This window comes from Sus scrofa, chromosome Y (assembly GCF_054392235.1).
Source record: "Sus scrofa isolate SSC_HxYL_T2T_F1_AM1 chromosome Y, Sscrofa_HxYL_maternal_Yorkshire_Landrace_v2.0, whole genome shotgun sequence".
Taxonomy (NCBI): domain Eukaryota; kingdom Metazoa; phylum Chordata; class Mammalia; order Artiodactyla; family Suidae; genus Sus; species Sus scrofa.
Window position 1 is genome coordinate 6,599,074 of NC_139402.1, and position 27,809 is coordinate 6,626,882.

General features: G+C 44.6%; 1 protein-coding gene across 18 annotated transcripts in view; it reads right to left on the bottom strand.

Annotated features, from left to right (window-relative positions):
- The window catches only part of LOC100624109 (neuroligin-4, X-linked), a 401,261-nt gene that overhangs the window by 285,664 nt on the left and 87,788 nt on the right, over nt 1–27,809 (bottom strand). For all 18 annotated transcript variants that reach the window (XM_085008984.1, XM_085008976.1, XM_085008985.1 and 15 more), the window contains one exon: nt 26,485–27,230. In XM_085008984.1, the coding sequence (XP_084865110.1) occupies nt 26,485–26,956 (472 nt within the window). In that variant the 5' untranslated portion in view covers nt 26,957–27,230. The remainder of the gene's footprint in view (nt 1–26,484; nt 27,231–27,809) is intronic.

The window sequence follows — 27,809 nt, forward strand, 5'->3', positions numbered from 1 at the left end:
GATCTTTTATTTTTTTTAAATGTGCCTATGCATATTCCCTTAGAATCTTGCTATGCCATTCACTCTAGACGACACGGAGAAATAATTTTTAGAACCCTACTGGGTAAGTAGAACCAAACACAGCATCTATCGATACATGTTTCATTGGTAACACTGCAAACTATGACACCGAGAATGGATAAGCAAGGAGGTCCTGCTGTACCACACGGGGAACTCTACCCAGTCTCTTGGGATAGATCATGATGGAAGATAATATAAGAAAGGGAATGCATATTTATGTATGACTGGGACACTTTTCTGGACAGCAGAAATTGGCACAACATTGTAAATCGACTATACCATAATTTTTTAAAAATGACAAGTTAAAGCATTTTTGGGAGACAAGCTTTCCAAAGTATAAGATCAAGTTGCCTTTCACAATGGGTGATCAGAAGGAACAGTTGAGGAGAAAGAGATAAAGATGAGTAGATGCAAACTATGACATTGACAATGGAGAAGCAATGAGGTCCTGCTGTCCAGCACAGGGAACTCTATCCAGTCTCTTGGGATAAACCATGATGGAAGACAATATGAGAAAAGGATTATATATATATATATATATATGTGTGTGTGTGTGTGTGTGTGTGTGTGTACAACTGGGTCACTTTGCTGTACAGCAGACATTGACAGAATATTTGAAATACTTTAATAAAAAACCATTTGATTGATTTAAATGGACAATACTATCACTTACATGTGGAATCTAAAATATGGCACAAATGAACCTATCTACAGAACAGAAACAGACTCACAGACATAGAGAACAGACTTGTGGTTGCCAAGGGGAGGGGGAGGGAGTGGGATGGATGGGGAGTTTGGGGTTCGTAGATGTAAACCCTGACACTGAGAATGGATCAGCAATGAGATCCTGCTGTCCAGCATAGGGAACTCTAGCCAATCTCTTGGGAGAGACCATGATGGAAAATAATCAGAGAAAGCAGATGTATAACTGGGTCACTATGCTGTACAGCAGAAATTTACACAACACTGTAAATCAACTACACTCTAGTAAAAATTTTAAAAATAACAATAAAAGAGTAATAGAGACAACTGCCTCCTATCTTCCCTCTATGTGCTATTCTCCCCTCCACTAAGGGCTCCATTTCTCAAGGAATGAGCTTGGCAAACTAACCATCAGATAAACTAACCCACTGGTCAACTTGTTTGGTGGGTGATCTAATCCAGTCTCACTTCTCCAATGGTCCTTGGAAACGAGACGCCACAACTGTTACAAGTCTTCTGTGGTTAGAAATCCAGGCGGTGGGCCAAGGTAACATAGGGACTGATCACCTCTCTGCAGAATAAATCACACTACACCATCTAGACGTTGGCTGGGGCCCAGCTGAGTGAGCAAACTAAGAATAGGCAGTCTGAGTTGCTAATCTCTGAATGCAAATCAATCAGAGCTTGTCACTTGACTGCTTAAAAACATGCCTTCATGGCAAAGGAACTCTCGTACGCTGCTGGTGCGTACGTAACTTGGTGCAGCCATTATGGATAACAGTACAGAGATTCCTCAGAAAACTAAATCCAGAACTACCATATGATCCAGCCATCCCACTCCTGGGCATCTATCAGAAAATTCTAATTCAAAAAGATCCGTGCATCTCTACATTCACTGCAGCACTATTCCCAACAGCCAAGACAGGGAAACAATCCACATGTCCATCAACAGAGGAATGGATAAACAAGATGTGGTACATCTATACAATGGAATACTACACACCCATAAAAAAGAATGAACTAATGCCATTGGAAGCAACATGGATAGACATACAGATTATCAAACTGAGGGAAGTTACTCAGACAAAGACAAATACCGTATGATACCACTTATACGTGGCATATAAACCATGGCACAAATGAACGTACCTAACAAACAGAAACAAACTCACAGCCATAGAGAACACACTTGTGGTTGCCAAGGGGGCGGGGAGGTAGGGGAGGGACGAATTAGGAATTTGGGGTTAGCGGATGCAAAATAGTATATGTGTGTATATATATGTATTATATATATATATACGGGTCTAATACATATGTCTAATAGGTCTACTATACTCACACACACACACACACACACGCTGCACATTTTCTGGGGTTTTTTTGGGGGGTTAGGGATGCTATGGGACACACATATTCATACATCAAACTTCACGTGGACCACCTGGGGTACCCAGGCATGGAGGATGCAGAGCTCTCCAAAATGGAAAAGGGCAGTACCTGCTGAAAATCTTGGTATTCCCCCAGAACCCTGAGTCCAACCCACCAGCCTTGTACTCACCCCTCATGCTTGCAGGACATTAAGAATCTAAAGACCGTATTTCTGACTGACCTGCGGATGAACCATGTTTGAAGGGAGCTTAGAGGTCTGAGGAAACAGACCTGCAATTTGTTCATGGCATATCATGAACATCTGGGTACCAATGATGGAGGCAGGATCTGCACAGAGACCTCAGCCCCTGGGTTCCTTCACAGTCTAAGGAGCTCCCTCTGTCAGGAGTAGGTGTGCTCTCATCTGTCATCTTCCATTTTCCACAGCTCCAATCCCTCACCTGCCAAGTTTTGGATTTGCTGGTGCCACTGCAGGCACCTGCTGGCTATGCTCCCTTACAGATGGGCTACCCACAGAAGGATTCTAATCAGCTCCAAACAGATACATGCTATAGACGCCAGATGCTATAAAGCTGTGGTCCAAAAGAAGAAAGAATTGAAGGCAGACTGGTTCTGCTCTCCATCCTCAACGCTGCTTACAACAAACTTGTGCTTGTACTTTAGATACTATTTGTAAGCATGTGCTGACATGCAATAAATGAAAACTGACTACATAGTACTCCATTGTGTGAATATATCATAAATTATCTCTCATCTAGTCTTATCTTTTTATTTCCTCTGCTGTACATGCAAATGCGTAGCCGTAAATCTCTCAAAGCATCTTCAAAAAATTATTTCATTAAAATGGACTGCTTGAGATACAGCGGCTGGTTCAAACGTTACATTTTCTTTTCTTTTCACACATTTTGCTATGTTGCTTTTCCAAAAGAAGAAAAAAAAATGCTTTTCCGTATACCATTTTACAAAAAAGCCTACCAAGAAAAGCCATGCATGCACCATAAAACTCCTGGAAGAGAACGTAAGCACAACATTCTCTGACATAAATCATAGCAATGTTTTCTTAGATCAGTCTCCTGAGGCAAAATAAATAAAAGCAAATATAAACAAGTGGGACCTAATCAAACTTAAAAGTTTCTGCACAGCAAAGGAAACCATAAACCAAACAAAAGGACAACCTATGGAATGGGAGAAAATATTTGCAAATAGTGATCGACAAGGGGTTAATCTCCAAAATATACAAACAGCTCATACAACTCAATGTTCAAAAAAATGCAAAAACCACCCAAAAACCCCAACCTAATCAAAAAATGAGCAGAAGACCTATGCAGATATTTCTTCAAAGAAGACATATGGATGGCCAATAAGCCCATGAAAAGATGCTCCGTGGTGGGAATTATCAGGGAAATGCAAATCAAAGTTACAATGAGGTAACACCTCACACTGGTCAGAAGGGCCATTATTAATAAGTCTACAAATAGCAAATGTTGGAGAGGGTGTGGAGAAAAGGGAACCCTCACCCTACTACACTGTTGGTGGGAATGTCAGTTGGGGCAGCCGCTACGGAAAACAGTAGGGAGATTCCTTAAAAAACTGAGAATAGAGTCACCATATGATTCAGCAATCCTACTCTTGGGTAAGTATCCAGAGAAAACCATAATTTGCAAAGATACATGCCCCCCAATATTCACTGAAGCACTATGTACCACAGCAAAGACAAAGAAGCAACCTAAAGGTCCATCAACAGATGGAGGAATAAAGAAGATGTGGTACATATAACAACGGAATACTGCTATTAAAAAGAATGAAATAATGCCACTTATAGCAACATGGATAGACCTAGAGATTATCAGTATAATTATCCATAAAGTAGGTCACACAGAGAAAGACAAATATCATATGATATTACTTATATGTGGAATCTAAAAAGTAACACAAGTGAATCTGTACAGAAAATGGAAACAGACTCATGGGCACAGAAAACAAAACTATGGTTACCAACAAAACAACAAGGATTTACTGTAAAGCACAGGGAAATATATGCAGTATTTTGTAGTAACACATAATGGAAAATAATCTGAAAAAAAATATGTATATAAAAAGCTGAATCACTTTGCTGTATACCTGAAACTAATACAGCATTGTAAATCAACTATAGTCCAATAAAAAAGTCATACATGCGCATTCTCTGTCACTGAATATTCTTTTATTATACCTTTGCTAATATTACAGGTAAAGTGGTGTTTTATTAAACTGCATTTATTTACTCTTAAGAAAATTACATAAAAAGAATCAGAGAGACTTAGATCCAAATTCTTGTTTGTCCTCTTACAAACTGAGCAATTTAGGTTAGGGATGAACCACCCTGGCTTTACTCTCCCTATTTATTATTTAGCTCTCTCTGTTCTGGAGAGCTAGTAGGTATCTTCATCGATAGAAGATACATAAACTTTAGTGCAAAGTGTCTGCTATAAAAAGTCACCCAGTGAATGCCACCTAATAGCATCTTCATCATCATCCCATCATCTCCATCCTCTTTTCTCTCACTGTCACTATCATTACCATCATCATGAAACCCATCACCATGACCACTACAACAATGATCATCACAAAATCAACATCTTTATGGCCACCATCAGCAGCCCCAACACCTCCACCACAATCATCAAAACTATCATCACCATCATCTTCATCAACATCATCACCACCACCAAAATTACCATCATCAAAGTTATCATCATCACTATCGTCATCACCATCATCTTCACTGCTATCTCCACCACCACCCCTGCCATCATCAAAACTGTCATCACCTTCATTATCAAAATGACCATCATTTTATCAAAATTATATTCATCACCACCACCATCAAAACTATCATCATCACCGTCATCACCATCTTTATTGCTGTCATCACCACCGTCATCAAAATTGTCATCACCATCATCTTCATCAAAATTATTATCACCATCATCATCAAAATGACCATCATTTCATCAGAATTATAATCGCCACCACCACCATCATCAAAACTGTCATCACCATCACACAATCACCATCATCTTCATCAAAATTATCATCAACGCCATCATCACCATCAAAACTATCATCATTGCCATCATTACCATCATCAAAATTATCATCAGGACCATCAGCACCATCGTCATCACCATCACCTTCATTGTTATCATCATCACCACCGCCATCATCAAAATTGTCATCACCACCATTATCATCTTCACTGCTACCATCATCGTCACCACCATCATCATTATTCAAATTATCATCACCACTACCATCAAAACTATCACCACCACCATTATCATCAAAATTATCAACACCATCATCATCAGAATTATCACCACCATCATCACCATCTTCATTGCTGTCATCACCACTGCCATCATCACAATCACCATCATCTTCATCAAAATTATCATCAACTCCATCATCATCATCAAAACTATCATCATTGCCATCATTCCCATCATCAAAATTATCATCAGGACCATCAGCACCATCGTCATCACCATCATCTTCATTGTTATCATCATCACCACCGCCATCATCAAAATTGTCACCACCAACATTATCATCTTCACTGCTACCATCATCGTCACCACCATCATCATTATCCAAATTATCACCACCACCATTATCATCAAAATTATCAACACCATCATCATCAGAATTATCATCTCCACCATCATCACCATCTTCATTGCTGTCATCACCACTGCCATCATCACAATCACCAACATCTTCATCAAAATTATCATCAACTCCATCATCATCATCAAAACTATCATCATTGCCATCATTCCCATCATCAAAATTATCATCAGGACCATCAGCACCATCGTCATCACCATCATCTTCATTGTTATCATCATCACCACCGCCACCATCAAAATTGTCACCACAAACATTATCATCTTCACTGCTACCATCATCGTCACCACCATCATCATTATCCAAATTATCACCACCACCATTATCATCAAAATTATCAACACCATCATCATCAGAATTATCATCTCCACCATCATCACCATCTTCATTGCTGTCATCACCACCAAAATTATCATCACCACCACCATCAAAACTATCAACATTATCATCAACACCATCATCAAAATCATCCAGTAGTACCTAGATAGCTGGCTATCATTTTTCATCTATGGGTTGGTTCTACTTTGGCCACTGGGATCTAACAGTTTCACTTAGATCGATTTGATTTTAAAGATCTATGCTAATAATCCCTTGGTGCCTTCCATTAATTCAACTGCCTACAGATACAATTTACAACCAGATCACCAAGAAGTTGCTCCGGAATAGAATAGTTTTTTTTCCTAATAGCCAAAAGGAGTATTTGTTTACACCTGGTTTTAAAATATGTTAGGTCTAATTTTCTGAGGTCTTGTTTGTGCTTGTTATTCACAAAATTAGTCGTATCACAACATGGTTCATATACAGTCATGCAATACGACTATTATTATTATATATCAACACATCTTGCTTATGGCTATTCTATTTGAGATCTTTCTCAGCATCACCTTCAGGGTCATTAAGATGCAGATTCTTAGGGCCCATCCCCCAAATTAATGAGCCATTCAGGACTTGGATGGGCCCTGGGCATTTCCTGGCTATGCAGCAACACGGATTGTCCCATAGATTCTCCTACTAACTAAAGGAAGTCAGAAAAAAAACCAAACACCATATGATATGACTTCTGTCTGGAATCTAAAATGTGACACAAATGAACCTATCTACAGAACAGAAACAAACTCACGGACAAGGGGAACAGATTTGTGATTGCCAAAGGGGTGGTGGGTTGGGGGAGGCATGGAACAGGAGGTTGGGGTTAGCAGATGTAAGCTATTCTGCACAGAGGGAACAAATAACAAAGTCATACTATACAGCACAGGGAATTCTATTCAATATCCTATGATAAACCATAATGGAAAAGATTATGAAAATACATATGTGTGTATAACAATCACTTTGCAGTTCAGCAGAAATTAATACAACATTATAAGTCAATAAGAAATGAAAGAAAGAGTGGGGGAAAAATGTATATATGTAAGAATAACTTGACCCCCATGCTGTACAGCGGGAAAAAATTAGAAAAAATAAAATAAAAAATAAAAACACACACACAAAAAAATGAAAGAAAGGAAATAAAGGAAAGAAGGAAAGAAAAAAGGAAACAAAGTAAAGGAAAAGAGGGAAGGGAGGAAGAAAAGAAGGCAGACAAACGCAAGGAAGGAAAGAAAGGAAAGAGGTAAAGTTTGTGGCTAGGCTGAGAACAACTGCATTATAGCATGAAACCCTGGACTCTGTCATTCATGTCGGTGAACTACAAGATTCCCCAATGACTTCATGAAGGCATTCCCTAACACCTAGGATCAGAGAACTTTGTCTAAAAAGGCTAAGTTAGCACCTGTTTTAGATTTTTAAACCACATGGCTTCTTTTGCAGCTATTCAACTCTGCCATCGTAGGGTTCTAGCAGCCGCAGAAAATGGGCAAAGTAATGGGTGTGGTTGTGTTCCAGGAACGTTTCTTGCAACAAGAGGAAGGAGCAGGGTGGGTTCTGCCTCTTGAGTTCTACTATCCACTCCTGATGCACATCTTGACAAAGAGGTGAGTCCCTTTTTTAGCTCAGCTATTGTCCTTGTTGGGCTTCTCAATTTTCCTAAGGGCATACCTGTCAATATTCTCTGTGGCTCCGCTGACAACAGGAGCATGTCACTGTGCAATTAAATGACCATAGTGGCTGCACTTTAGACGCTTGGCTGAGCAAAGACTTCAAATTCACTCGCTCAATCTCTTAAAGGATGCTCAGCTAAGAGAATCAATATTCATGTCAGCCTCTGGGCTCTGTCCTTGAACATGCAGTTCATGCTCCCTTTAGCAATGCCTCTCCCCATAGCAATTCAGCCAATTACTTGTCCTTCCAATTTCTCCTTCTTGTCTTCTGACCCTGTAGAGTCTGGAGCCCATGTCCCTCCACATATTCCTGAATCTCCCCAAGGGGCCACAGAGGGACATCGATTATACTAAATGGAGATTGCAGCAAGTTGTCCATTGTCTCCTGTGTGGTTGCAAGTGAAGAGTTGGGACCACTGATGGCAAAGTGCCTTGACAATTAGAATGTGCCTAGTAAGGATTCAATGAATGCATGCATACAAGAGAAAATCTGTGCTTTTGTTTATGTCCAGGTCCATGGAGTAGGAAATGGTAGCAAAGAAGCCAAAGAGAATTGGGGAAGGGAGGTGACTCATGGTGTGCCCCCACCCCCAGGTATACAGAACTGCATGAGGATTGAAGACTAGGTCTGACCACCATCCTGAGGGCCTGCCCCCCTCACTCTCTCACCCTGAGCAGAAACCAACAGTTGAAGGTGCCCTCCCATGCCTCCTGCAGAAACCCCTGAGAAAGAAACCAAGGATGTGAGTTTGTCAGCCCTCTTTCCAATGGCCCACCTCAAGGCAACTTGTCCCCAGCCTTCCCCTTGTTAAAGGCTCAGACTGAATGCTGTTCCTATACTACTTCACCTGCCCCCATCAACGCTCTCAATTGGCTGATGCTTTAGTAAAAGCCACCTGTTTAGCTGGAACACTTATAAGAAAAGGTGTGCACAGCAGGTTACAGCCTGTCCTAAACTGCCTCCCCTACTTCAGGTAAAGTGTTCTATCTGGAGTTACGGTGTATGTTACCATGGATTTACCATCAGCTGAGGTCTTCCAGCCCTGTAAGTTTCTCTGCAGCATGTCACCCTGTGTGGATGATGTACCTGTATAAATGTCCTCGTGTGCTAGATGTTTTGTCTCTTGATATACACATCACCAAGAGGTCCAGATGCTTACAAAACAATATGAACACCCACAAACAAGGTTTCTCACTCTCCAACCTCAACGTTCTTCTGGCTGAAAATGAAATATACAGGGTTCCCATTGTGACTCAGTGGAAATGAATCTGACTAGCATCCATGAGGATGCAGGTTTGTCCCCTGGTCTTGCTCAGTGGGTGAAGGATCCAGCATTGCTGTGAGCTGTGGTGTAGGTTGCAGACATAGCTCAGATCTGGCATTACTGTGGCTATAGTGTAGACCCACAGCTGCAGCTCCAATTCACCCCATAGCCTGGGAACCTCCACATGCCCTGGGTGTAGCCCTTAAAAAAAATGCTAGGTAAGGTTTTCCTGCTCATGCTTACTTCCTAATCCACGAGGCAACACTCTTCTTTCTTGTCTGGTTCCTCTTGCTAACGTGAGGAATGAGAGTGGACATCAAAAGGTTTTGCCTGCTTTGCATTCAATTTCCTTTGGGGAATTCACCCTATACTAGTTCCTGCTGGACTCAGCCATCCCTCTCCCCATCCAAAGGACCCCTTCTGGGAGACATGGAAATTGGTTCTCCATTGGCCTGTGACCCCAATTGGGCCAATAAAACACTCAACCCCAAGCCAACGTGCCTCTCTGAGTTCCAAGGTGTCATCACAAGGAGATGCTGGTGTTTTGTTTTGTTTTTTGTTTTTTTTCTTTTTCGCTAGTACAGGAAGACAGCCTCTCTGAGAAGAAAGTCAGCATCGAGGAAGAACGACAGACCCAATGTGCCACGTGACAATGATTCAGATCCAAGAGCACCATTTCTGAAGCTCCATCCACTGAGAGAACTCTCAGTGTGTTGCGTCAGCAAATCCTTTTTGCCCCTTAAGCGAACTGAACTTGGAGTTCACTTGTCATCTAAAGATGGCCAAGTAATAACCAGCATGGTGAGTCTCAAAATACAGATTCTGCCAACCAGATACTTGCCATCTTGGAGGAACTTCAGTTATTGGGCAACTGAAGATGTACAGATGGCCAAAGGGGCATGAAACATGTGCCACCTCGCTCATGATTAGAGACATGAAATCTATTTATCTCACATGCCATGTTGCACGCATTTCTGACTGCTTCGTCACCCATAACCACAAACCTAAATGGCTCAAAAGAATATTTTATCACAGCTTTGGTGTATCACACACCCAGACACAACTGAACTGGGCACTCTTGTTTCCAGCATCTCTCATGAGACTTCAAGGAAGGTGTTGGCCAGAACTGGGGTCTCTTTGGAAATCCGAGTGGCTGGGCAAGTCCGGATTCCAAGCTCACAGGGTTGGTTGGTCACATTCAATTCCTTGTAGCCCGCTGAACGCAATGCCTCCGTTGCTTGCTGGCTGCTGACCAGATGCCGCCTTCAGGTTCCTTCCATGGGACATTTCCACCATGGCTGTTTGTTCCAACACAGCATGGAAACCAACTGGGCAGCAGAAAGGTTCCACTGGTAAGACACAAGGTCCAAGCCGATGCAATGTCATCATGGCAGCCACAGCATACTCTCTCCATCACATCCCTTGGGTTAGAAGAAAATCCTAAGTCCTTCCCACCCTGGAGTGGAGGGAATTCCACAAGAGCATTACTCCCAAAATGCTGAGTTAATGTTAAGATCCCCCGTAGAGGATGCTGAGTTCATTTTCTGGGTCATAAATACATGGAAACGTCCAGTGGGAAAATCTACCACCTTGGGAGATAAGAAGCCAAGATGTTCTTGTCGGGTGAGCAGAAGAGAAGACAACCAGGACACCAGAGGCTGTCAGGGGGGCTTCCCAAGGAGCGAGAGGATTTTAAGAACCACAGAGGAAGAGAACAGCTGTTCTAGCTGCTTTGGGCCTAGGCAGGAGGTGCAGACAGGAAATACATCATCGAGGTTGTAAAAAGACGCCCGGCACCACTGGAACTAGAGACCCACTGGGTGGCTTAATGCAACAGGACTTGAATTGTCTCACTGCTCTGCAGAAGAGACATCCAGGACGGAGGAGTCAACTGAGTTGGTTCCCTCTGTAGGTTCTGGAGGAGCCTCTGGCCCATGTCCCTCTCTCTCGGCTCAGAGTTTTGGGGGTTTTTTCATCAATCCTTGGTGGGTTTTTGGCTTGTAAATGAAGTTTCCAATCTCTGCATTTCTGCCTCCATCTTCAGATGGTCTCGTCCCTGGGCACCTCCACTGTCTTCATTCCCTTCTCTTCTTTTCTCCCTCACATTCCCCCTCCTCGTCCAACTCCCCTCCTCTCCCTCCCCCTCCTTCCTCCCCTCCTTCTCTTTATGGAAGCACTCAAGACTTAGTTATTAAGTTCATGATCCGGTCACAGTGCAGGTATGAATGAACACCTGTGCTAAGGTTCTAAGATCCATTCTCTGACTTCAGAGCCCTTTCTCGGAGAGAGACAAGAAAGATAACATGTTCTGAGTGATGCATCTGACTATTTTTCCTTCACATTCATTTCTTTCTTCAATGGTGGAAGCAAGCATTCATTTAGATGCCCATGGGCAAAGCCTCACAGAGAAGGTACAGCTGGCTTCCTGTAAATTTGTTTTTTCATTTTATGAAGTCCTAGAAATGAAAGAAGTGAGACTTACAGTGTTCTGTTATTTTTTTTTTAGGGCCACCCTTGCTGCATATGAAAGTTCCCAGGCTAGGGGTGGAAATGGAGCTGCAGCTGCCAGCCTGCACCACAGCCACAGCAATGCAGGATCTGAGCTGCGCCTGCGACCTACACCACAGCTCACGGCAACGCAGGATCCTTAACCCACTGAGCAAGGCCAGGGATCAAACCTGCATCCCCATAGATCATAGTCGAGTTCATTACTGCTGAGTCAGGACAGCAACACCTCAACACATTTCTAACCTGTGAACTTTAATTAATTTCTTGGAAATGATTCCATCTCCAGGAAATAAAATAATAGTCAATTGCATTTAAAACCAGGCAGCCCACTGCTTTCCCCAAACTACAAACCAATTAGTTTGTTAGCCATCCTGCCCCAATTTCATGCTTCCTTCCCTGGTAACAACTCTGGGGCTTGGCATTTCAGGGAAACTACAGCAAAAGGATGTGGGCAGGGCTGCAGCGAATAATTCTTGTGCAGGCAACGTCCTGTGTGGGAAGCCCAGTCTCAGCTGCCGACCTCTTTTTCTTGTGCATCTGATCCATTTGTTGTGGGAAGCAGAAGGATCGTTTGCTTTCCAGCTCCTGTTGTAAAGTATGATATCACTTTTTAAAACATTATGAAAAAAAGCATGTGCTTCCAGGTTCAAGATAGATGAGCCAAGAGCTGAATGCATTTGCCAAAAAAAAAAAAAAAAAAAAAAAACAAACCACACACTAAGATCAATTCTGGGTCTTTGCAATGCATATTGAGAGAATGAGAGTCATTGCTTGCCCATGGGTTGACATCAGGAATAACTGAGAGGCTGGGGTACTGGTGGTCTATGTGCTTCTCTCTCTGCATTGTCCTGCTCCGTCTGGCTGCAGAGCGTTTCTCAGAGGCTCTGAGGTGCCCCCGCCATCCTGGCTGGATCTCACCATCAATTATGTGGCCCCTCAGGGTGCAGACCCCTTTCCTGTTTCCAAGCTCCCTCCCAGGAGTGCTGGTCCCATCCTGATTCCTTTTTTTCTCTTCTCTTCTCCTCTTCTCTCCTGTCTCTCTCTTTTTTTTTGACCAAGTTATGCGGAAGGTTTCTTGCCTTTTTTGGAAGTCTGTGGTCTTCCGCCAGCGTGCAGTAGATGTTCTGGGCCAATCATTCTACATGTGGATGGTTTTTTGGGGATGTGTTTGTGGGAGAAGGTGAATGTCACTTCTTACTCTTCTGCCATCCTGATCCTGCCCCCTATCTTTTCAAATAAGATACAAAAATTATTTTTTTAAGGGAAGGCAGTTCCAGCTAGCAGCCTTCTAAAAGGATGCTCCTAGTCCTGGTGTCTCTTAATGAATGCAATCTATACATTAAGAAGTAAAATGCTGAAAAAAGAAAGAGAGAGAGAGAGAAAGGGAGGGAGGGAGAGATGGAGGGAGGGAAGGAAGAAAGGAAAGAAAGAGAAGAAAGAAAAGAAAAGAAAAGAAAAGAGAAGGAAGGAAGGAAGGAAGGAAGGAAGGAAGGAAGGAAGGAAGGAAAGAAAGAAAGAAAGAAAGAAAGAAAGAAAGAAAGAAAGAAAGAAAGAAAGAAAGAAAAGAAAGAAAGAGAAAGAAAAAGAAAGAAAGAAAGAAAGAAAGAAAAAGAAAGAAAGAAAGAAAGAAAGAGAAAGAAAGAAAGAAAGAAAGAAAGAAAGAAAAAGAAGAGAGAGGGAGGAGGGAGGAAGAGAAAGAAAAAGAAATAAAGAAAAGGAAAGCAGGAAGGAAAGAAAGAAAAGAAAGAGAAGGAAGGAAGGAAGGAAGGAAGGAAGAAAGGAGGAAGGAAAAACTGTTGGAACCAAGACATACACATAAGATTAATATAGTTAATTGAGAGCCTACCTGCTGTACTGCCATAAGCTAGGCAGGAGGGTCAGAGGGTCTTTTCACCCTTGTATTGCAAAATACAAGGAGGAAGAAACCTAAGACCTTGTCTTTAAAGATTTCCAAAGCAATCAGCTAGGAGAGGAAGCAATCCCCCTTCAGCCTGTCTTTATAGCCCCGTTTGGAGAGATTTCACGTGTACAGATCACCCGCTCTTGCAAACAGGGAAAGGAACTCTCTTACGAAGCTGCAAATGTCCCCCACTGGCCAGTTTCCAAAAGGGCTGCAGGTCCAGAGACTGGCAGCTTGTCCGTTTGTTCCATGCATTCAAGTAGATGGTTCATTCCTTCTTTCTTTTTAGAGCCACACCCACAACATATGGAGGTTCCCAGGCTAGGGGTTGAATCAGGGCTGTACGCCACAGCCACAGGCACGCGGGATCCAAGCCTCAGCTGCAACCTACACCACAGCTCACAGCAATGCCGGATCCTTAATCCAGGGAGGGAGACGAGGGATCCAACCCACATCCTCATGGATCCTCGTCAGGTTCGTGACTGCTGAGACATCATGGAAACTCCCAGAGGGTTCATTCCTTAAATTCACCAATGACCCCTGCTTTCGAAGCATTTGCAGTCTACTAGGGGTGGAGACAGGTAGAATGATGGTTGGATCCCAACACTAGGAAGAATGGGAAGGATCTTTCATCTCTGCTTAGAGCTTTTCATCGGCTTTTCATCTCTGCTTAGAGCTTCAGGGGGTGACTGAACAGAGAAACTGGGAAGGAGTCTGGGTCACAGGCTGGTACAGCTCCTTCTACATGGACGATGGTACAATTCTGTGATAGAAATGTCTGTTTCCAGCACTCACTCTCGGTCACGTGAGACTGGCTGGTATGATATGCAATTCCCAAATGTCTTTCTTTGAGCAACATGAAATGCAAGCATCCTTCTACCAGATGGAGTATGAGCGCACGACCTGATTTAAACTCAACAGGAAATAGCTCCTCGAAGCTTCTTTCTTTCTTCTTTTTTGGCCACCCCAGCACGTGGAGTTTCCGGGCTAGGGATCAGGTGTGAGCCACAGCTGAGACCTACGCTGCAGCTGCGGGAACACCAGTTCCTTAAACCCACTGTTCCAGGCTGGAGATCCTGGCCTGGCAGAGGTGCCACAGTTCCTGCTATACCACCGCAGGAGCTCCTAAGCATATATATTTTTACCAGTTTAATTTTCTTAATGAACAGAGTTTTCTCCAAGGTTTGCTACTCTTTTTTTAATCTGTTTTTTTAAAAACATACACCATCGGCATAACTTGATCTCAGAGTAGTTACCCGGATGTGATACATTAGAGAATATAGTCATAAAAGAATCTCACCAGATACAAATTGGGAGGGCAGCAGGAAAGCCTTTCATGAATTTTTTAAATTTGGGGCACTAAGGACACATGAATTGGGTCAGAATGGGACCTCTTGTTCTTTGCTTGAACCTTACTGCCTAGTCTGGTGAGAAGCAAAATGTGCATGGGTATCCCTTTGGATGGAATTCCATTTATGCATCCTCCAGTGTCAAAAATATAACAATGCAAAGGATACCCAAGTGAGTACTTTGCATGTTAAATGATACCATCAAAGCACCTTCCTATCGTTCTGTCATGGTTTTATCTCTCCCTCCTTCCCCATTTTGCACTTTTTATGTCTTGGTCCATCATGAGAAGCAACAAACAAGCTTAGTTTTAGGAAACTCAGAAAGCCCTTCTTCTTTTTTTTTTTTTTTTACGCTGCACTTGCAGCCTATGGAGGTTCCCTGGCTAGGAGGTGAATCAGAGCAGTAGCTGCCCACAGCCACAGCCACACCAGATCCGAGCCACATCTCCAACCTACACCACAGCTCACGGCAACACAGGATCCTTAACCCACTGGGAAAGAACATGTGTCCTCATGGATATCAGCCAGGGTTCGTCACCCCGAGCCATGATGGGTACTCCCCATTTTTCAGTTTTGATTGGAGCCTGGAATTCACCTCGATGTCATTAGCAATGATTTAATCTATGCTTTTGCTGCTGAAATGCGGCCTCTGTCCACTGGTGCTAAAGAGAAACATGGAAACAGTTTTGGGCAGAGAAGAAAACAGCTTTCTTGCTTTGTCCAGCAAAGGAAGCCAAGCAGCGTCATGCCCTAAACACTGTGCCCTCCCCTGCGAAAGGATAGGAAGTGGTTTTCAAGTCTGCAAGGAGAAAACAGGGCCACAGATCTGGGCAGCACCAGAGCCTTCACCCACTGAGCGAGGCCAGGATCGAACCTGCATCCTCATCAACACTCGTTGGGTTCGTTGCTGCGGAGCCACCACGGGAACTCCGGAAAGCACCTCTTCCTCACACAACACAGGAGTATTTGCCTGGCATATTCATCTCCAGACTGGTGAACACCTTTCCATCATGGATCCTTGATGGGAAAAATGTCAGTTTTCAAATTCTTTTTTGTCTTTTTGCCATTTCTTGGGCTCCACCCGTTGCATATGGGGGTTCCCAGGCTAGGGGTCCAATCGGAGCTGTAGCCACCGGCCTATGCCAGAGCCACAGCAACACCAGATCCGAGCCCTGTCTGCGACCTACACCACAGCTCACAGCAATGCCAGATCCTTAACCTACCGAGCAAGGCCAGGGATCGAACCCACAACCTCATGGTTCCTAGTCAGATTCGTTAACCACTGAGCCACGACAGGAACTCCATTTTTCAAATTCTTTTCCTGAAACCTCCAAAGCACGGCCTACTTCAATTCATTCTGCCTACTGGCCCCTTTCTGGAACTTTTGCTTCTGTTGGAGCTCATTAACTTTCCCATCAAAAAACCCACAGTCCTACACATCAGCCCTTGGACACCCCCAGAGCCTTGCGCTCGCCAAGTGCAAATCGTGATGTATCCATCATTATTTAAACAAATCACCGAAGAAGGATCTTAAGAGAGTAAGGAGAGAAGAAAAGACACCAAGAGTCAGAGCTGGGATCCAGAGATCAATAGATTATCTGGCTTGCATTAGAACGCCCGTCGATATACAGCAGAAAAGGAGTTCCTGTTGTGGCTCAGTGGTACCCAACCCAACTAGGATCCATGAGGATGCAGGTTTGATCCCTGGCCTCACCCAGTGGGTTACGGCTCCAGCATCGCCGTGAGCTGTGGCGTAGGCGGCAGATGTGGCTCGGATCACATGCTGCTGTGGCTGTGGCATAGCCTGGCAGCTGCAGCTCTGATTCAACCTGGGAACTTCCATGTGCCACAGGGGCGGACCCAAGAGGCAAAAAAAATAAAAATAAATAAATTCTAGAAATATATATACAGCAGCAAAGATGGGATGGTCGGTGAATCCTGGATGTTCACTTTTCGACGGAATGATAGGTTCTGTCATGTCATACCACAGAGGGAGCAGAACCCAGCTCAAAACATCCATTTTCTGCAAAAAGCAGAGGAGTGTTTTTGGAACCTGCAGTGTTCCTATCTTGTCGAAAGCGAGGATAAAAGCTTCTTTGCTTGAGACCCATCGATCTTTTCAGGGTATACGTCGATCTTTCAGGGTATACTTTTTTTTTTTTTTTACTTATTTATCTATTTCCCCAATACATTATTTTTTTTCTACTGTACAGCATGGTGACCCAATTACACATACATGCATACATTCTTCTTTCTCACATTATCATGCTCCATCATGAGTTACTAGACATAGTTCCCAGTGCTACACAGCAGGGTCGCATTGCTCATCCATTCCAAAGGCAATAGTTTGTACCTATGAACCCCAAATTCCCAGTCCATCCCACTCCCTTCCCCTCCCCCTGGGCCACCACAAGTCTGTTCTCCAAGTCCATGATTTTCTTTTCTGTGGAAAGGTTCCTTTGTGCCGTATATTGGATACCAAATATAAGTGATATCATGTGGTATTTGTCTTTCTCTTTCTGACTTACTTCACTCAGGATGAGAGTCTCTAGTTCTATCCACGTTGCTGATTTTGTTCTTTTTGATGGCTGAGTAGTACTCCTTTGTGTATCTATACCACATCTTCTTAATCCAAACATCTGCCAATGGACATTTGGGTTGTTTCCATGTCTTGGCTATTGTGAAAGTGTTTTTTCTTTTCTGATGGGAACACGCACCATCCCTGGGGCAAACTTGACTATCGTACACACAATCACATTCACAGGAGACAAGACCAGGTCTTGATTAAGGGAAACTGCAGACTGCTGGGGAATTCAGAGCACACAGCACAGGAGAGACATTTTCATGTGCCATTTGGCTTTTCAGGAAGAAGGAAAATGATCCAACACCCTGGATCGTAAGGGAATTATGGATTTTTTTTTTCCTCAGGGGTTTTCCTCTAACATCCTACCCACACACCACACACAAGACACCAAAGCCCACTTTCGCCACCCAAAATACATCAGACCTGTGACCTCTAACAGGAAGTCTTCTTTTTCATTTTCTTCTGATCTGCTTCCAGTGTGGGGACACGTGCGTCTCTAAGCCTAAATCTGGAAGATGTGATTGCATGCATACGATAACGACTCCCTCGCCTCATCTTCATTTCATCTTAGCCAGTGGTTCGGACACGAAAAGATGACTCTTTTACAGACTCCTTCTGCTTCCGTTGCCTGTAAGCTCGCCAGTGAGGTGCAGGTTTGATTTATTTATACGGGGCTGCTGTTCTGCACCTCCTGGACGCTTCATGGTCCTTACATCTGAAGCTAATGAAGTCTCAGCTTCTGCTTGCTCGCACCGCAGACTGGGTGTTACCATGCCCAGAATAAGGACTTATCCCCACAGAGCAGAAAACATGGAACTATTATATTATGGCAATGTCCTGGTTTAGGACAACCAACCAAACTCAAGACAGAGCCCAAGTCCCAGTCACAGCACTCAAGGAACTTCATCTCATCCAATGACAGACCCTATCAGGAGAGAAACGGCGAATTACCATACAGTTAAAATGATAAGATACACCAATCGTTTCTATTTTATCATTCTTTATTTTTTAATTTTCAGGTTCTGGCTGCACCTGCGTATGGACGTTCCCGAGCTCGGAGTCAAATTGGAGCTGAAGCCTACACCACAGTCATGGCAACACCAGACGGGAGCCTCATCTGGGACCCACACCGCAGCTCATGGCAATGCTGGATCCTTAACCCCTGAAGCGAGGCCAGGGATCGAACCCACATCCTCACGGACACTGTGTTGGGTTCTTAACCCTTTAAGCCACAACAGGAGCTCCTATGATTATTTCTTATACAGTAGCTTACTCCAAAATCACTATAATGCTAAAAATATATACATATATATATTATATATATATATATATTCAGGTAGCGCTATTATTATTCATACCTGAGGCCACTAAATACTGAAAGGGGTTGAAGGTTTGGCCAAAAGTAGGTATAAAATAAACAACTGTGCCCAAACCGGCAGAGTCTGTGGCAACAAATGAAGTTATCACACGTCCTGGGGGGGCAAGATTCTGCACAAGTAAACAATGGGGAAATCTGGGGGCACAAACACATATTCTAACAGACTAATTACACCTCAAGTTTCTGTCTCCAACAGTTATTTCGTAACATGGCTTATCATACTCAAGGACAGCAAAGTTGCATTTTAATATACCCAAAGCCATGCCAACTCATTCTCCTTGTAAAAAACAGCTATCAATTTGCAAATGGAATGGAGTTAAAATTCATGTTCTGGGAAATGAGGCATGTAAAGCAAAATGCTCTGCTTTACAGAGGGTTTTTCTACGTTTTTCAAGCAGGTGTAAGTATTATACCTCGTCACACCGAATTCGTCTCAACATATGGAATTCTATACTCTCCCCCGGATTATTTTTCTATGGGTGCATCTTTTGAGCTGGGAGAGACAACACGGGGTCAGAACTCCACACCAGTTTAACTGTCTTCACCAAATACTAAATCATTTTAAATTAATCCTTGTCGGGGAGATATGCATTTAATCACTGTCCAGCAACGAGCTCCATCTACAAGCTGTGTCTACACCACATCAAACACCCCAGGGACAGACCAAAATGGGGATCCTGTAATGATTTTTTTTACCAAGTCACATGTTGATGTTGTTGGGAAAACATCTGGCTCATGGTGGTAACGGAGTCCACTTTTAGTTTTTCACCTAGATTTTGCCCCTCTCTGCATGCGACGGAACTATTTGTGATTTGACGAAGCAGAGAAAGAAAATTAATTTCCCCTTGATCTCACATTAAAAAAAAAAAAGAGTAGTTCTACTGTCTTTGAATGTTCGGAGGTCCCTTCCAAGAAATGAATTTTAATGCTTCCTGGATGATTAAATTTCTGTAAGTCACAGAGGAGGCTCAAAATCCCTTTGACAACTCAGGCTGGAAAAAGACAAAGCTGGGGAATAAAACAGAACAAGATAATATGCTCCTCTTTTTTTAAAAAATGTCATTCCAGGAGTTCCCACTCTGGCGCAGGAACTTAAGGATCCAGCGTTGCCTCTATGGCAGCTCGGGTCACTGCCGATGTGCAGGTTCGATCCCCAGCCCGGCAACTTCCATATGCCACAGGTGCAGCCAAATCCTCAAGGCCATTCCTCCAAATTTCCTTCTGTTAGAGCCATGCCAGAAAGGATGTCGTCTGCTCCCACTTCTTAAGCTGACCCCCAGCAGAATGGCAGTACAAACTCACATTACAGAAGATGCACATTGATTAAGCATGGGATTATATATTTATATGTCACATATAGAATACATATATATATAAAATACCAATATGCATATGCAATGTAGCTGAAAAGTCCTGGTTCTCTATTCCACTACGAATTATACCCCACTAGCATCACATTACCAAGACCTCAAGTGGGTCCATATCTTTGATGTTTTAGGACATTCTACCACACATGAGGAAACTGAGCCATGTACCAGCCAGGTTACTCAGCCAGCCCATATAATCACTCAACTGAAAAGGGGGCAAGCTGGCATTTGCATCCTGGCAGCAAGTTCTTGACTGATCCTCCAAGCCAAGCTGAAGGAGTGAACGCAGTGTTCATTAAAAAGGATACAGAGGTGTTCCTGTCATGGCTCAGCAGTAATGAACCCAGCTAGTATCCTTGAGGACACAGGTTCAATGCCTGGCCTCGCTCAGCCGGTTAAGGATCTGGCATTGTTGTGAGCTGTGGTGTAGGTTGCAGATGTGGCTTGGATCTGGCTGTGGCGTAGGCTGGTTGCTACAGCTCCGATTCGACCCCTAGCATGGAAACTTCCATATGCCACAGGTGCAGCCCTAAAAAGATTAAATTAACCAAATAGGAAAACTAAATTACATTTAAAATTATAAAATAAAATAGGGTACAGAAAAGATATTTTCACCCCCATGTTCGGAGCAGCGTTATCCACAATAATCAAGACATGGATGCAACCCCAGTGTCCACTGAGACATGAGTGGATAAAGAAGGTGTGGTGTAGATACAGAAAGGAGTATTAGCCAGCCATGAAAAAGGAAATTCGTACTATCTTGGACCATGTGGACAGACCTTGAGAAATCAGAACAAGGTGAATACCGTATCCACTGAGACGTGGAATCTCAACCAAAGAGAAGCAAAAAACCACCCAAGTCATAGAACGAGAGATCAGATTCTTCGCAGCCAGGATGAGGGTGGGGAGATGGAGAACTAGAGAAGCTGATCAAAAGGTACAAACGTCCAGATCTAAGATCTAAGTATTAGGGGTGTCACATGCAGTATTGATGACTGTAGGTATCTTGGCTCTAAGAGATGCAGGAAAGATGTCATGAATAATTCTTAAGAGTTCTCATCACAAGGAAAAAACATTTCCTTCTTTTTCTTTTTGTCTTTTTTTTTTTTTTCCCCAGGGCCATACCCATGGCATAAGGAAGTTCCCAGGCCAGGGGTCACATAAGAGCTGTAGCCCCCAGCCTACGCCACAACCAGAGCAACGCCAGATCTGAGCTGCATCTGCAAACAGCAGCAGAGCTCACAGCCACGCAAGATCCTGAACCCCCTGACTGGGCTCAGGGATCCAACCTGCGTCCTCAGGGATTCCCAGTTGAGCCCCGACAGGAACCCTCTCCTCCTTTTTCTTATACCCACACGAGAACGTGTATGTTAGCGGCACTCACTATAATGCTCATTTCCCAACCTAAGTCAAGCCATCAGGCTGTGCGCCTTCAGCTTACACAGCGATGGGTATCAACTCCATCTCAATGAAACCGGGGCTGGGGGAGGACGAAAGAACCGCCCTTCTCTCAAATAAATCCATCAAGACATGATTTTTCGAATGGGCACAACATCCCTTTCCCTAGAACAGATCAGACTCTTGAGGTCCAGAGCGAACAGGGAGCCCGAAAGATTGTGCTCAACCACAAAAAAAGAGACTTTTAGAGGGATGGCTGCCATGGTGACATTTTGGGGGGACAGATGAGAAAAGAGGACCACGTGGAGGTTTGGCTGTATGCTATTTCATGACACCTCCCTTGGACTTCTGTTCCAGATTCCTGGGAAACTGTCTATGTCCCTTCATCACATTCCTGCATAAAATCAGTGTATCTTTTGAATGGAGAATTGAGTAGCATTCGCCAGAATATTGTATTGACACAACGAATCCAAAGTTGGGAATCTACTGTCTACAGGTTAAATCGGAAACCTTGCAAGATGTCCACTCGCCACTGGGAACCAGTTTTGTCTCCTTGATACGTATAAGGCAAAGCACCACATGTTCACTCCTTGGCATTAAAACGAATGAGTGTGGATGCGTGTACACCAGCTCCTCGGGAGGTAAAAAGAGCATCAGGTGCATTACAATGGGTAGGAGTTCAGAACGTTCTAAACAACTCTTTGGTGGAGTTCCCATCGTGGCACCGCAGAAATAAATCTGACTAGTATCCGTGAGGACGCAGGTTCGATCCCTGGCCTCGCTCCATGGGTGAAGGATCCGGTGCTGCCAGGGGCTGTGACAGAGGTTGCAGATGTGGCTCGGATCCTGCGTTGCTGTGGCTGTGGCAGGTCACAGCCCTTCAGGTGGTTCAACCCTTAGCCTGGGAACTTCCAAATGCCGTGGGTGCAGCCTTAAGAAAAAAATTAAAAAATAAATAAAAATAGCTATGAACAACTCTTTAGTGTTATGTATATTGTCTTCTGTGAAGGTATATAGATGTTTTGCTATGCATTTCAAATTCTATCCAAGGCTAGCAAAGCTCTGTGTTTTCTCAAGCTGCCGTTATATACTGCCACCAATGCTGTGGTTTCAAAGGGCAGGGACTTATGCCCTTGGCATTTGGAAGGTCAGAGCACCACTGGGTACGACAACTCAGATGTCAGTAGGGCTGTGCTGCTTTCGGGGGGCTCCAGGAGAGAACCCACTTCTTATCTTCTCTGGCTTCAAGCAGCGGCCAGATGCCTAGACCCCTAGACTCCAGGCTCCTCCTTGTCCTCATAGGCAGCCATGCCCAGTGTGCCTTTTCTTCTGCTCTTTCCCTCTTGGCTCTCATCGCCTCTCTGCCTCCTTCATTCACAACTAAGGACCTTTGTTATTAAATAAGGACCCACCCCCATAAACCAGAAGATATTTCCCCCATCTTCTTGTCAATACACAAGCAAATAGCATCCCATCTGCTACCTTAACCCCCTTGGCCTTGTAAAGTAACATATATTCACACCTTCCCAGGTTTAGGACTTGCTCTTCTTTTCGGCAGACATTATTCCCTTTTTATTTTTATTTTTTTGTTTTTCTTTCTTTTGGTATTTTTTTTGGTTTTCTGGGCTGCACCTGTGGCATACAGAAGTTCCCAGGCTAGAGGTCAAATCAGAGCCGCAGTGGCCAGCCTACACCACAGCCACATGATATCTGAGTCACCTCTGAGACCTGCACCCACAGCTCACGGCCACACCGGATCCCCGACCCTCTGAGCAAGGCCAGGGATTGAACCTGTATCCTCATGGATACTAGTCAGATTCGTTTCTGCTGAGCCACGACAGGAACGCCAGGGCCAGACATTTTTCTGCCTGCGACAATCATCTGTCTCTCAAGAATGCTTGTCTCCGTTGCCATGCCAACAAGTGACGCCTGAGTGGCATGCAATAGGAACTCGGAACTGTCGTCGGTAGGGACGTTTCGTCTGCTCGTCACCCACACCATCTGATCAATGCCCAAGAATGAATCAAAAAAAAAAAAAAGAAGTAGAAACATGGAATTCTGAATTCCAAATATTCAATAGAGCTATACACACTGTTCATGAAACACAGTGCTATGAGTTCATACAGGCCCTCACAGAAGGTCTTTGATCCATGCACCCCCATGTTCAGAGCAGCACTAGTCATGACAGCCAAGTCATGGAAGCAACCTATGTGTCCCCCAACAGAGGAGTGGATAAAGCAGATGTGGTTCATATATACAGTGGAATACTACTCAGTCATGAAAAGGAATGAAATCATGCCATGGGCAGCAACATGGATGGACTGAGAGACGTCAGTCAGAGACAGATAAATACTCTATGACGCTGCTTATGTGTGGAATCTAAAATATGACACAAATGAACGGACTGACAAAACACCAACAGACCCACAAACACAGTACACAAGTTAACCAGAAAAATAGTTACCAAAGGGAAAGGGCTGGGGGAGGGGTAAATGAGGAGTTTGGGATTCACAGATATCCATGACTACACAAAACTAAACAATAAGGTCCTACTGTATAGCACAGGGAACTGTATTCCCTATTAATAACTTACAATGAAAAAGAATCTGAAAAAAAATATGTATATAATTGAAACACTTTGCTGTAGACCTGAAATGAACCCAATACTATAAATCAACTCTACTTCAATAAAAAGTAGTAATAAAAAAAAAGGAAGGTTTTTGAAGGAATCAGCATACCATCCTTTCAATGGGTTATTACGGAAGCAGAGTTTACTCACTTCATAATAACTGATGAATAAATATCTACACCTCCGTATTGATTCTCAAATTGATGCAAATTATTTTTTTGTCAAACTCCTGACCCGACTGGCTTTGAAGTCTTGTTCCTGTCAACACACAGCTTCACTCACCAGCAAAATTCCATTCTGTATAAATTATAGGAGGATTGATTTTTACCTATTCGGCCCCCATTAGATTTGATTGTCCCATCAAGACGGCGGCGTGACACATCGCAGGCAAACACGCCCTCCAAACCCCCCAGAGACCTAAGCAGGGAGCACTTCATTTCTCCTCAAATTTAGATTGCTTTTCTATGAGGCAGCATTTTTCACATTTCCATAGCCCCAAATTCCTATTCAGTGATTGTCCTTTCAATCCACACGATGGCCCAAGGATGCGTCTGTCACCCAGGAAGCTGTTGATTTGTTTTCAGGGGTGGTCTAACTGGAGGCGGGTGGAGGGGGGCATGCACCTCTCCTTTGGTGGCATCCAATCTGAAGTGCATTCTTTGTTCCCGAGGTTAACTCTATTCAAGTTACCCAGCCCCTATCAAGGAAACCATGCAAGCAATGTTAATTTTCTACACCTGTTTTGGGGTCCCCCCCCCACTTCTGTCTTTGTATTCCTTTCTTTGAATAGTGCCTTATGAGAAAGATGGTGACCCAGCTGGCTTATGAAATGAGAAGGCTAAATGGTTTGGGATGGGGCCATCCATCACCTTACAGAGGCGCCCCGCGGCTCCTGGGGGGCCGCCAAGTGCGAGGGCAGCCTAGCCCAGGGCATGGACGTGAGGGGTCCAGCATCAGTTTAAGTCTGTGCCATCCCACGCTGACCTAGACCCTGTAAGGGAACCGTGTGATCTGTTGCCATAGCAACAAGGGCCAGACACCCGTGGCTGATATCCTGAAGTTCATTTCTTTCATGGATGACACCCCAGACCTGGTTTCTCATGCAAAGGGCTGACACCCCCTTTCTGCAGCCACAGGGAGAAAGCGCATCATGACAGACAGATGCCGTACAAGGGTGGAGAACACTGAATCCTGCAATTGCGAATGGCAGATCTTTCAGCCACATCTCATTGAAAAAACAAACAAAAAAAAAGAGTTCCCCAGGATTAAAGGGAGAAAAGACGTCTCCATACAAGTCACCAAGGACAAGGAGGCACCCCAATTTCTATTGCACATGGTGAAGTCTGTGGTTTTCTCAATTTACTTCTTTTAAGTTCCAGGAAAATCCCCTTCTCTGCTTTTCCTTCTCCTTGTCTAAGAAGAGCATGTGCCCACGACCCATGAGAAACGGGCTGTTCCTGCAGCCTTGCATGCATCTGCCTGGCCTTTGGAAAAACATGTCCATCTCACATCGACAGGAACAAGGAGACAGCCAAGGTCTCCTCGCATCGGATCAAGCGCAAATACGGAAGTGGAGCATTTTTTATGGCTGGTCACGGTCACTGGTGGTATCCCAAAAAGGGGGCATTTTGTTGAAGCAAACGCATTATTTTCTGCCATAACTAGCCTGTGAGCCCCTGGCTGGCAGTCAAGAGGGGAAGGAAAGAATTCAAATGGGTATCAACAACAGGGATGCGAAACCATCAGCTCCCATCGCTTCAGGAACTCTTCCCTGCTGCTCTTTTCAGAACAATCAGCGGTTCCTTTTAAAACTCAAAACAAAACAAAACAAAAAGTACAAATATCTTAAGCCATTTAAGCAAAAGGAAACCATCGCTTATCAAAGTGTTCAGTCTGCTGAAAGTCTTAATCCTACTATTTCCTCTAGATGCCTTCCTTTATTAGCTGATTCAGGTAAAACTTAGGACACCCTCTGCTCACACAGGTTGTCCTCTGCAAAGAAACCCCACACCGACGCTCCAAAGGCCACACAGGGCAAGAAGGCAGTGGTTCAGAAGCATCCCGCCCAGTGACCGGATGCTCTGTGCACAGAAGTGGGAAGAAGACGTGCCTACAGTAATGGCACTGGGAACATGGGGAGAAAGATACATGGCGCATGGACAATACCAAGCACGGGACCTTCTAAAACCCTCCTGGCCCATCTGAGGCTGAGGGCGCGCCTGTGTTCTGCTCCAATCAAGGACTTACCGTCCTCCGTGGGCACGTAGATGTTTAAGTAAAGGCAATCTTCGTTCTGATCTTGGACGTAGGTCATTAGCGTGTCCAAGTTGGCGGTGAACCAGATGGGCAGCATGTCGTGCAGGAGAGACCGTTCGTCCAGGTGCTGCGGGCACACGGCCGCAAACTGGGTGGCGTTCCGAATCCCCGTCCACGAGGACGGGGGCTCCGGGGGCTGGAAGCGCCTCTCTCCGGTCGGAGGCGAGGCATAAGGGACACCCAGGTACTGCTCGACGGGCCCCAAAATCTCATTGGGCAAGGGTGTTCTCAAGCCCCGGATTTTGCCATAGTTGGTGTTGACCACGGGGTACTGGGCCTGGCTGTCTATGAGCGTGAACTTGATGGCCAGGGCGGTGATGCACAGCAGGACCTTGGCGTGGAGCATGACACAGACGGGAGTGAAGACCAGCGGAAGCCATACCAGTCCCTGGGGTCTTGACATTGTTCAGCGCGGCATCCGCAGGGACGCTAAGCACACTGAGTGGGGAAGCTGGCCGGCGGAGAGGGGGCGTGATCCGGGCAGCTGGACCCAAGAGAGGCCGTGGGCTCGCCAGCAAGCCTCTCAGAGGGGTCATAGACAGAGCCCAACGGCGGCGGCTGTCCTACAATCCGGGGCCTGAATTCCAGCACGCGGGCGATTCTGAGGACACGGTGATTAGCCAGCACCTCCTGAGGGTGATGCTTCCTTAGGAGAAGTCCCAGGCAGAGCGGTCAGCCTGGAGGGAGAAAGAAGCAGACAAAGACAATGAGGCGAGATAATGACCCTCCCGCCCACGAAACACACACGGTCTCTGGCTGTGACATCCATAGAACCCTCGACGGCAGCCTAGGAAAGTCTTTGTTTTGTTTTTTAGGGCGGCACCTGCAGCATATGAACGTCCCCAGGCTAGGGGACACATCAGAGCTGCAGCTGCCAGCTGCAATGCCAGATCCGAGCCGCATCTGCCACCTCCACCATAACTGATGGCAACACCGGATCCTGAACCCACTGAGTAGGGCCAGGGATCGAACCTGCATCCTCATGGAGACTAGTCAGGTGTGTTACCACTGAGTCACAGTGTGAACGCCACACCTAGAAAATTCTTATTTGCTGATGCACGTACAGCTGTTCATCCATGCAGCAGATTTGAGCCAGACCAGCAGTTAAGGTTGGCAAGGAGCCCCCTCACCTGAGATAAATCAACATTTGGGAAACATGCAGGTCTTTGTGGAAGGAACAAGCACATCCCACAGGTCGTACATACGGCACAGGGCGCTACGCCGCCATCTCCTCATTTTGCAATCATGGGTCAGCC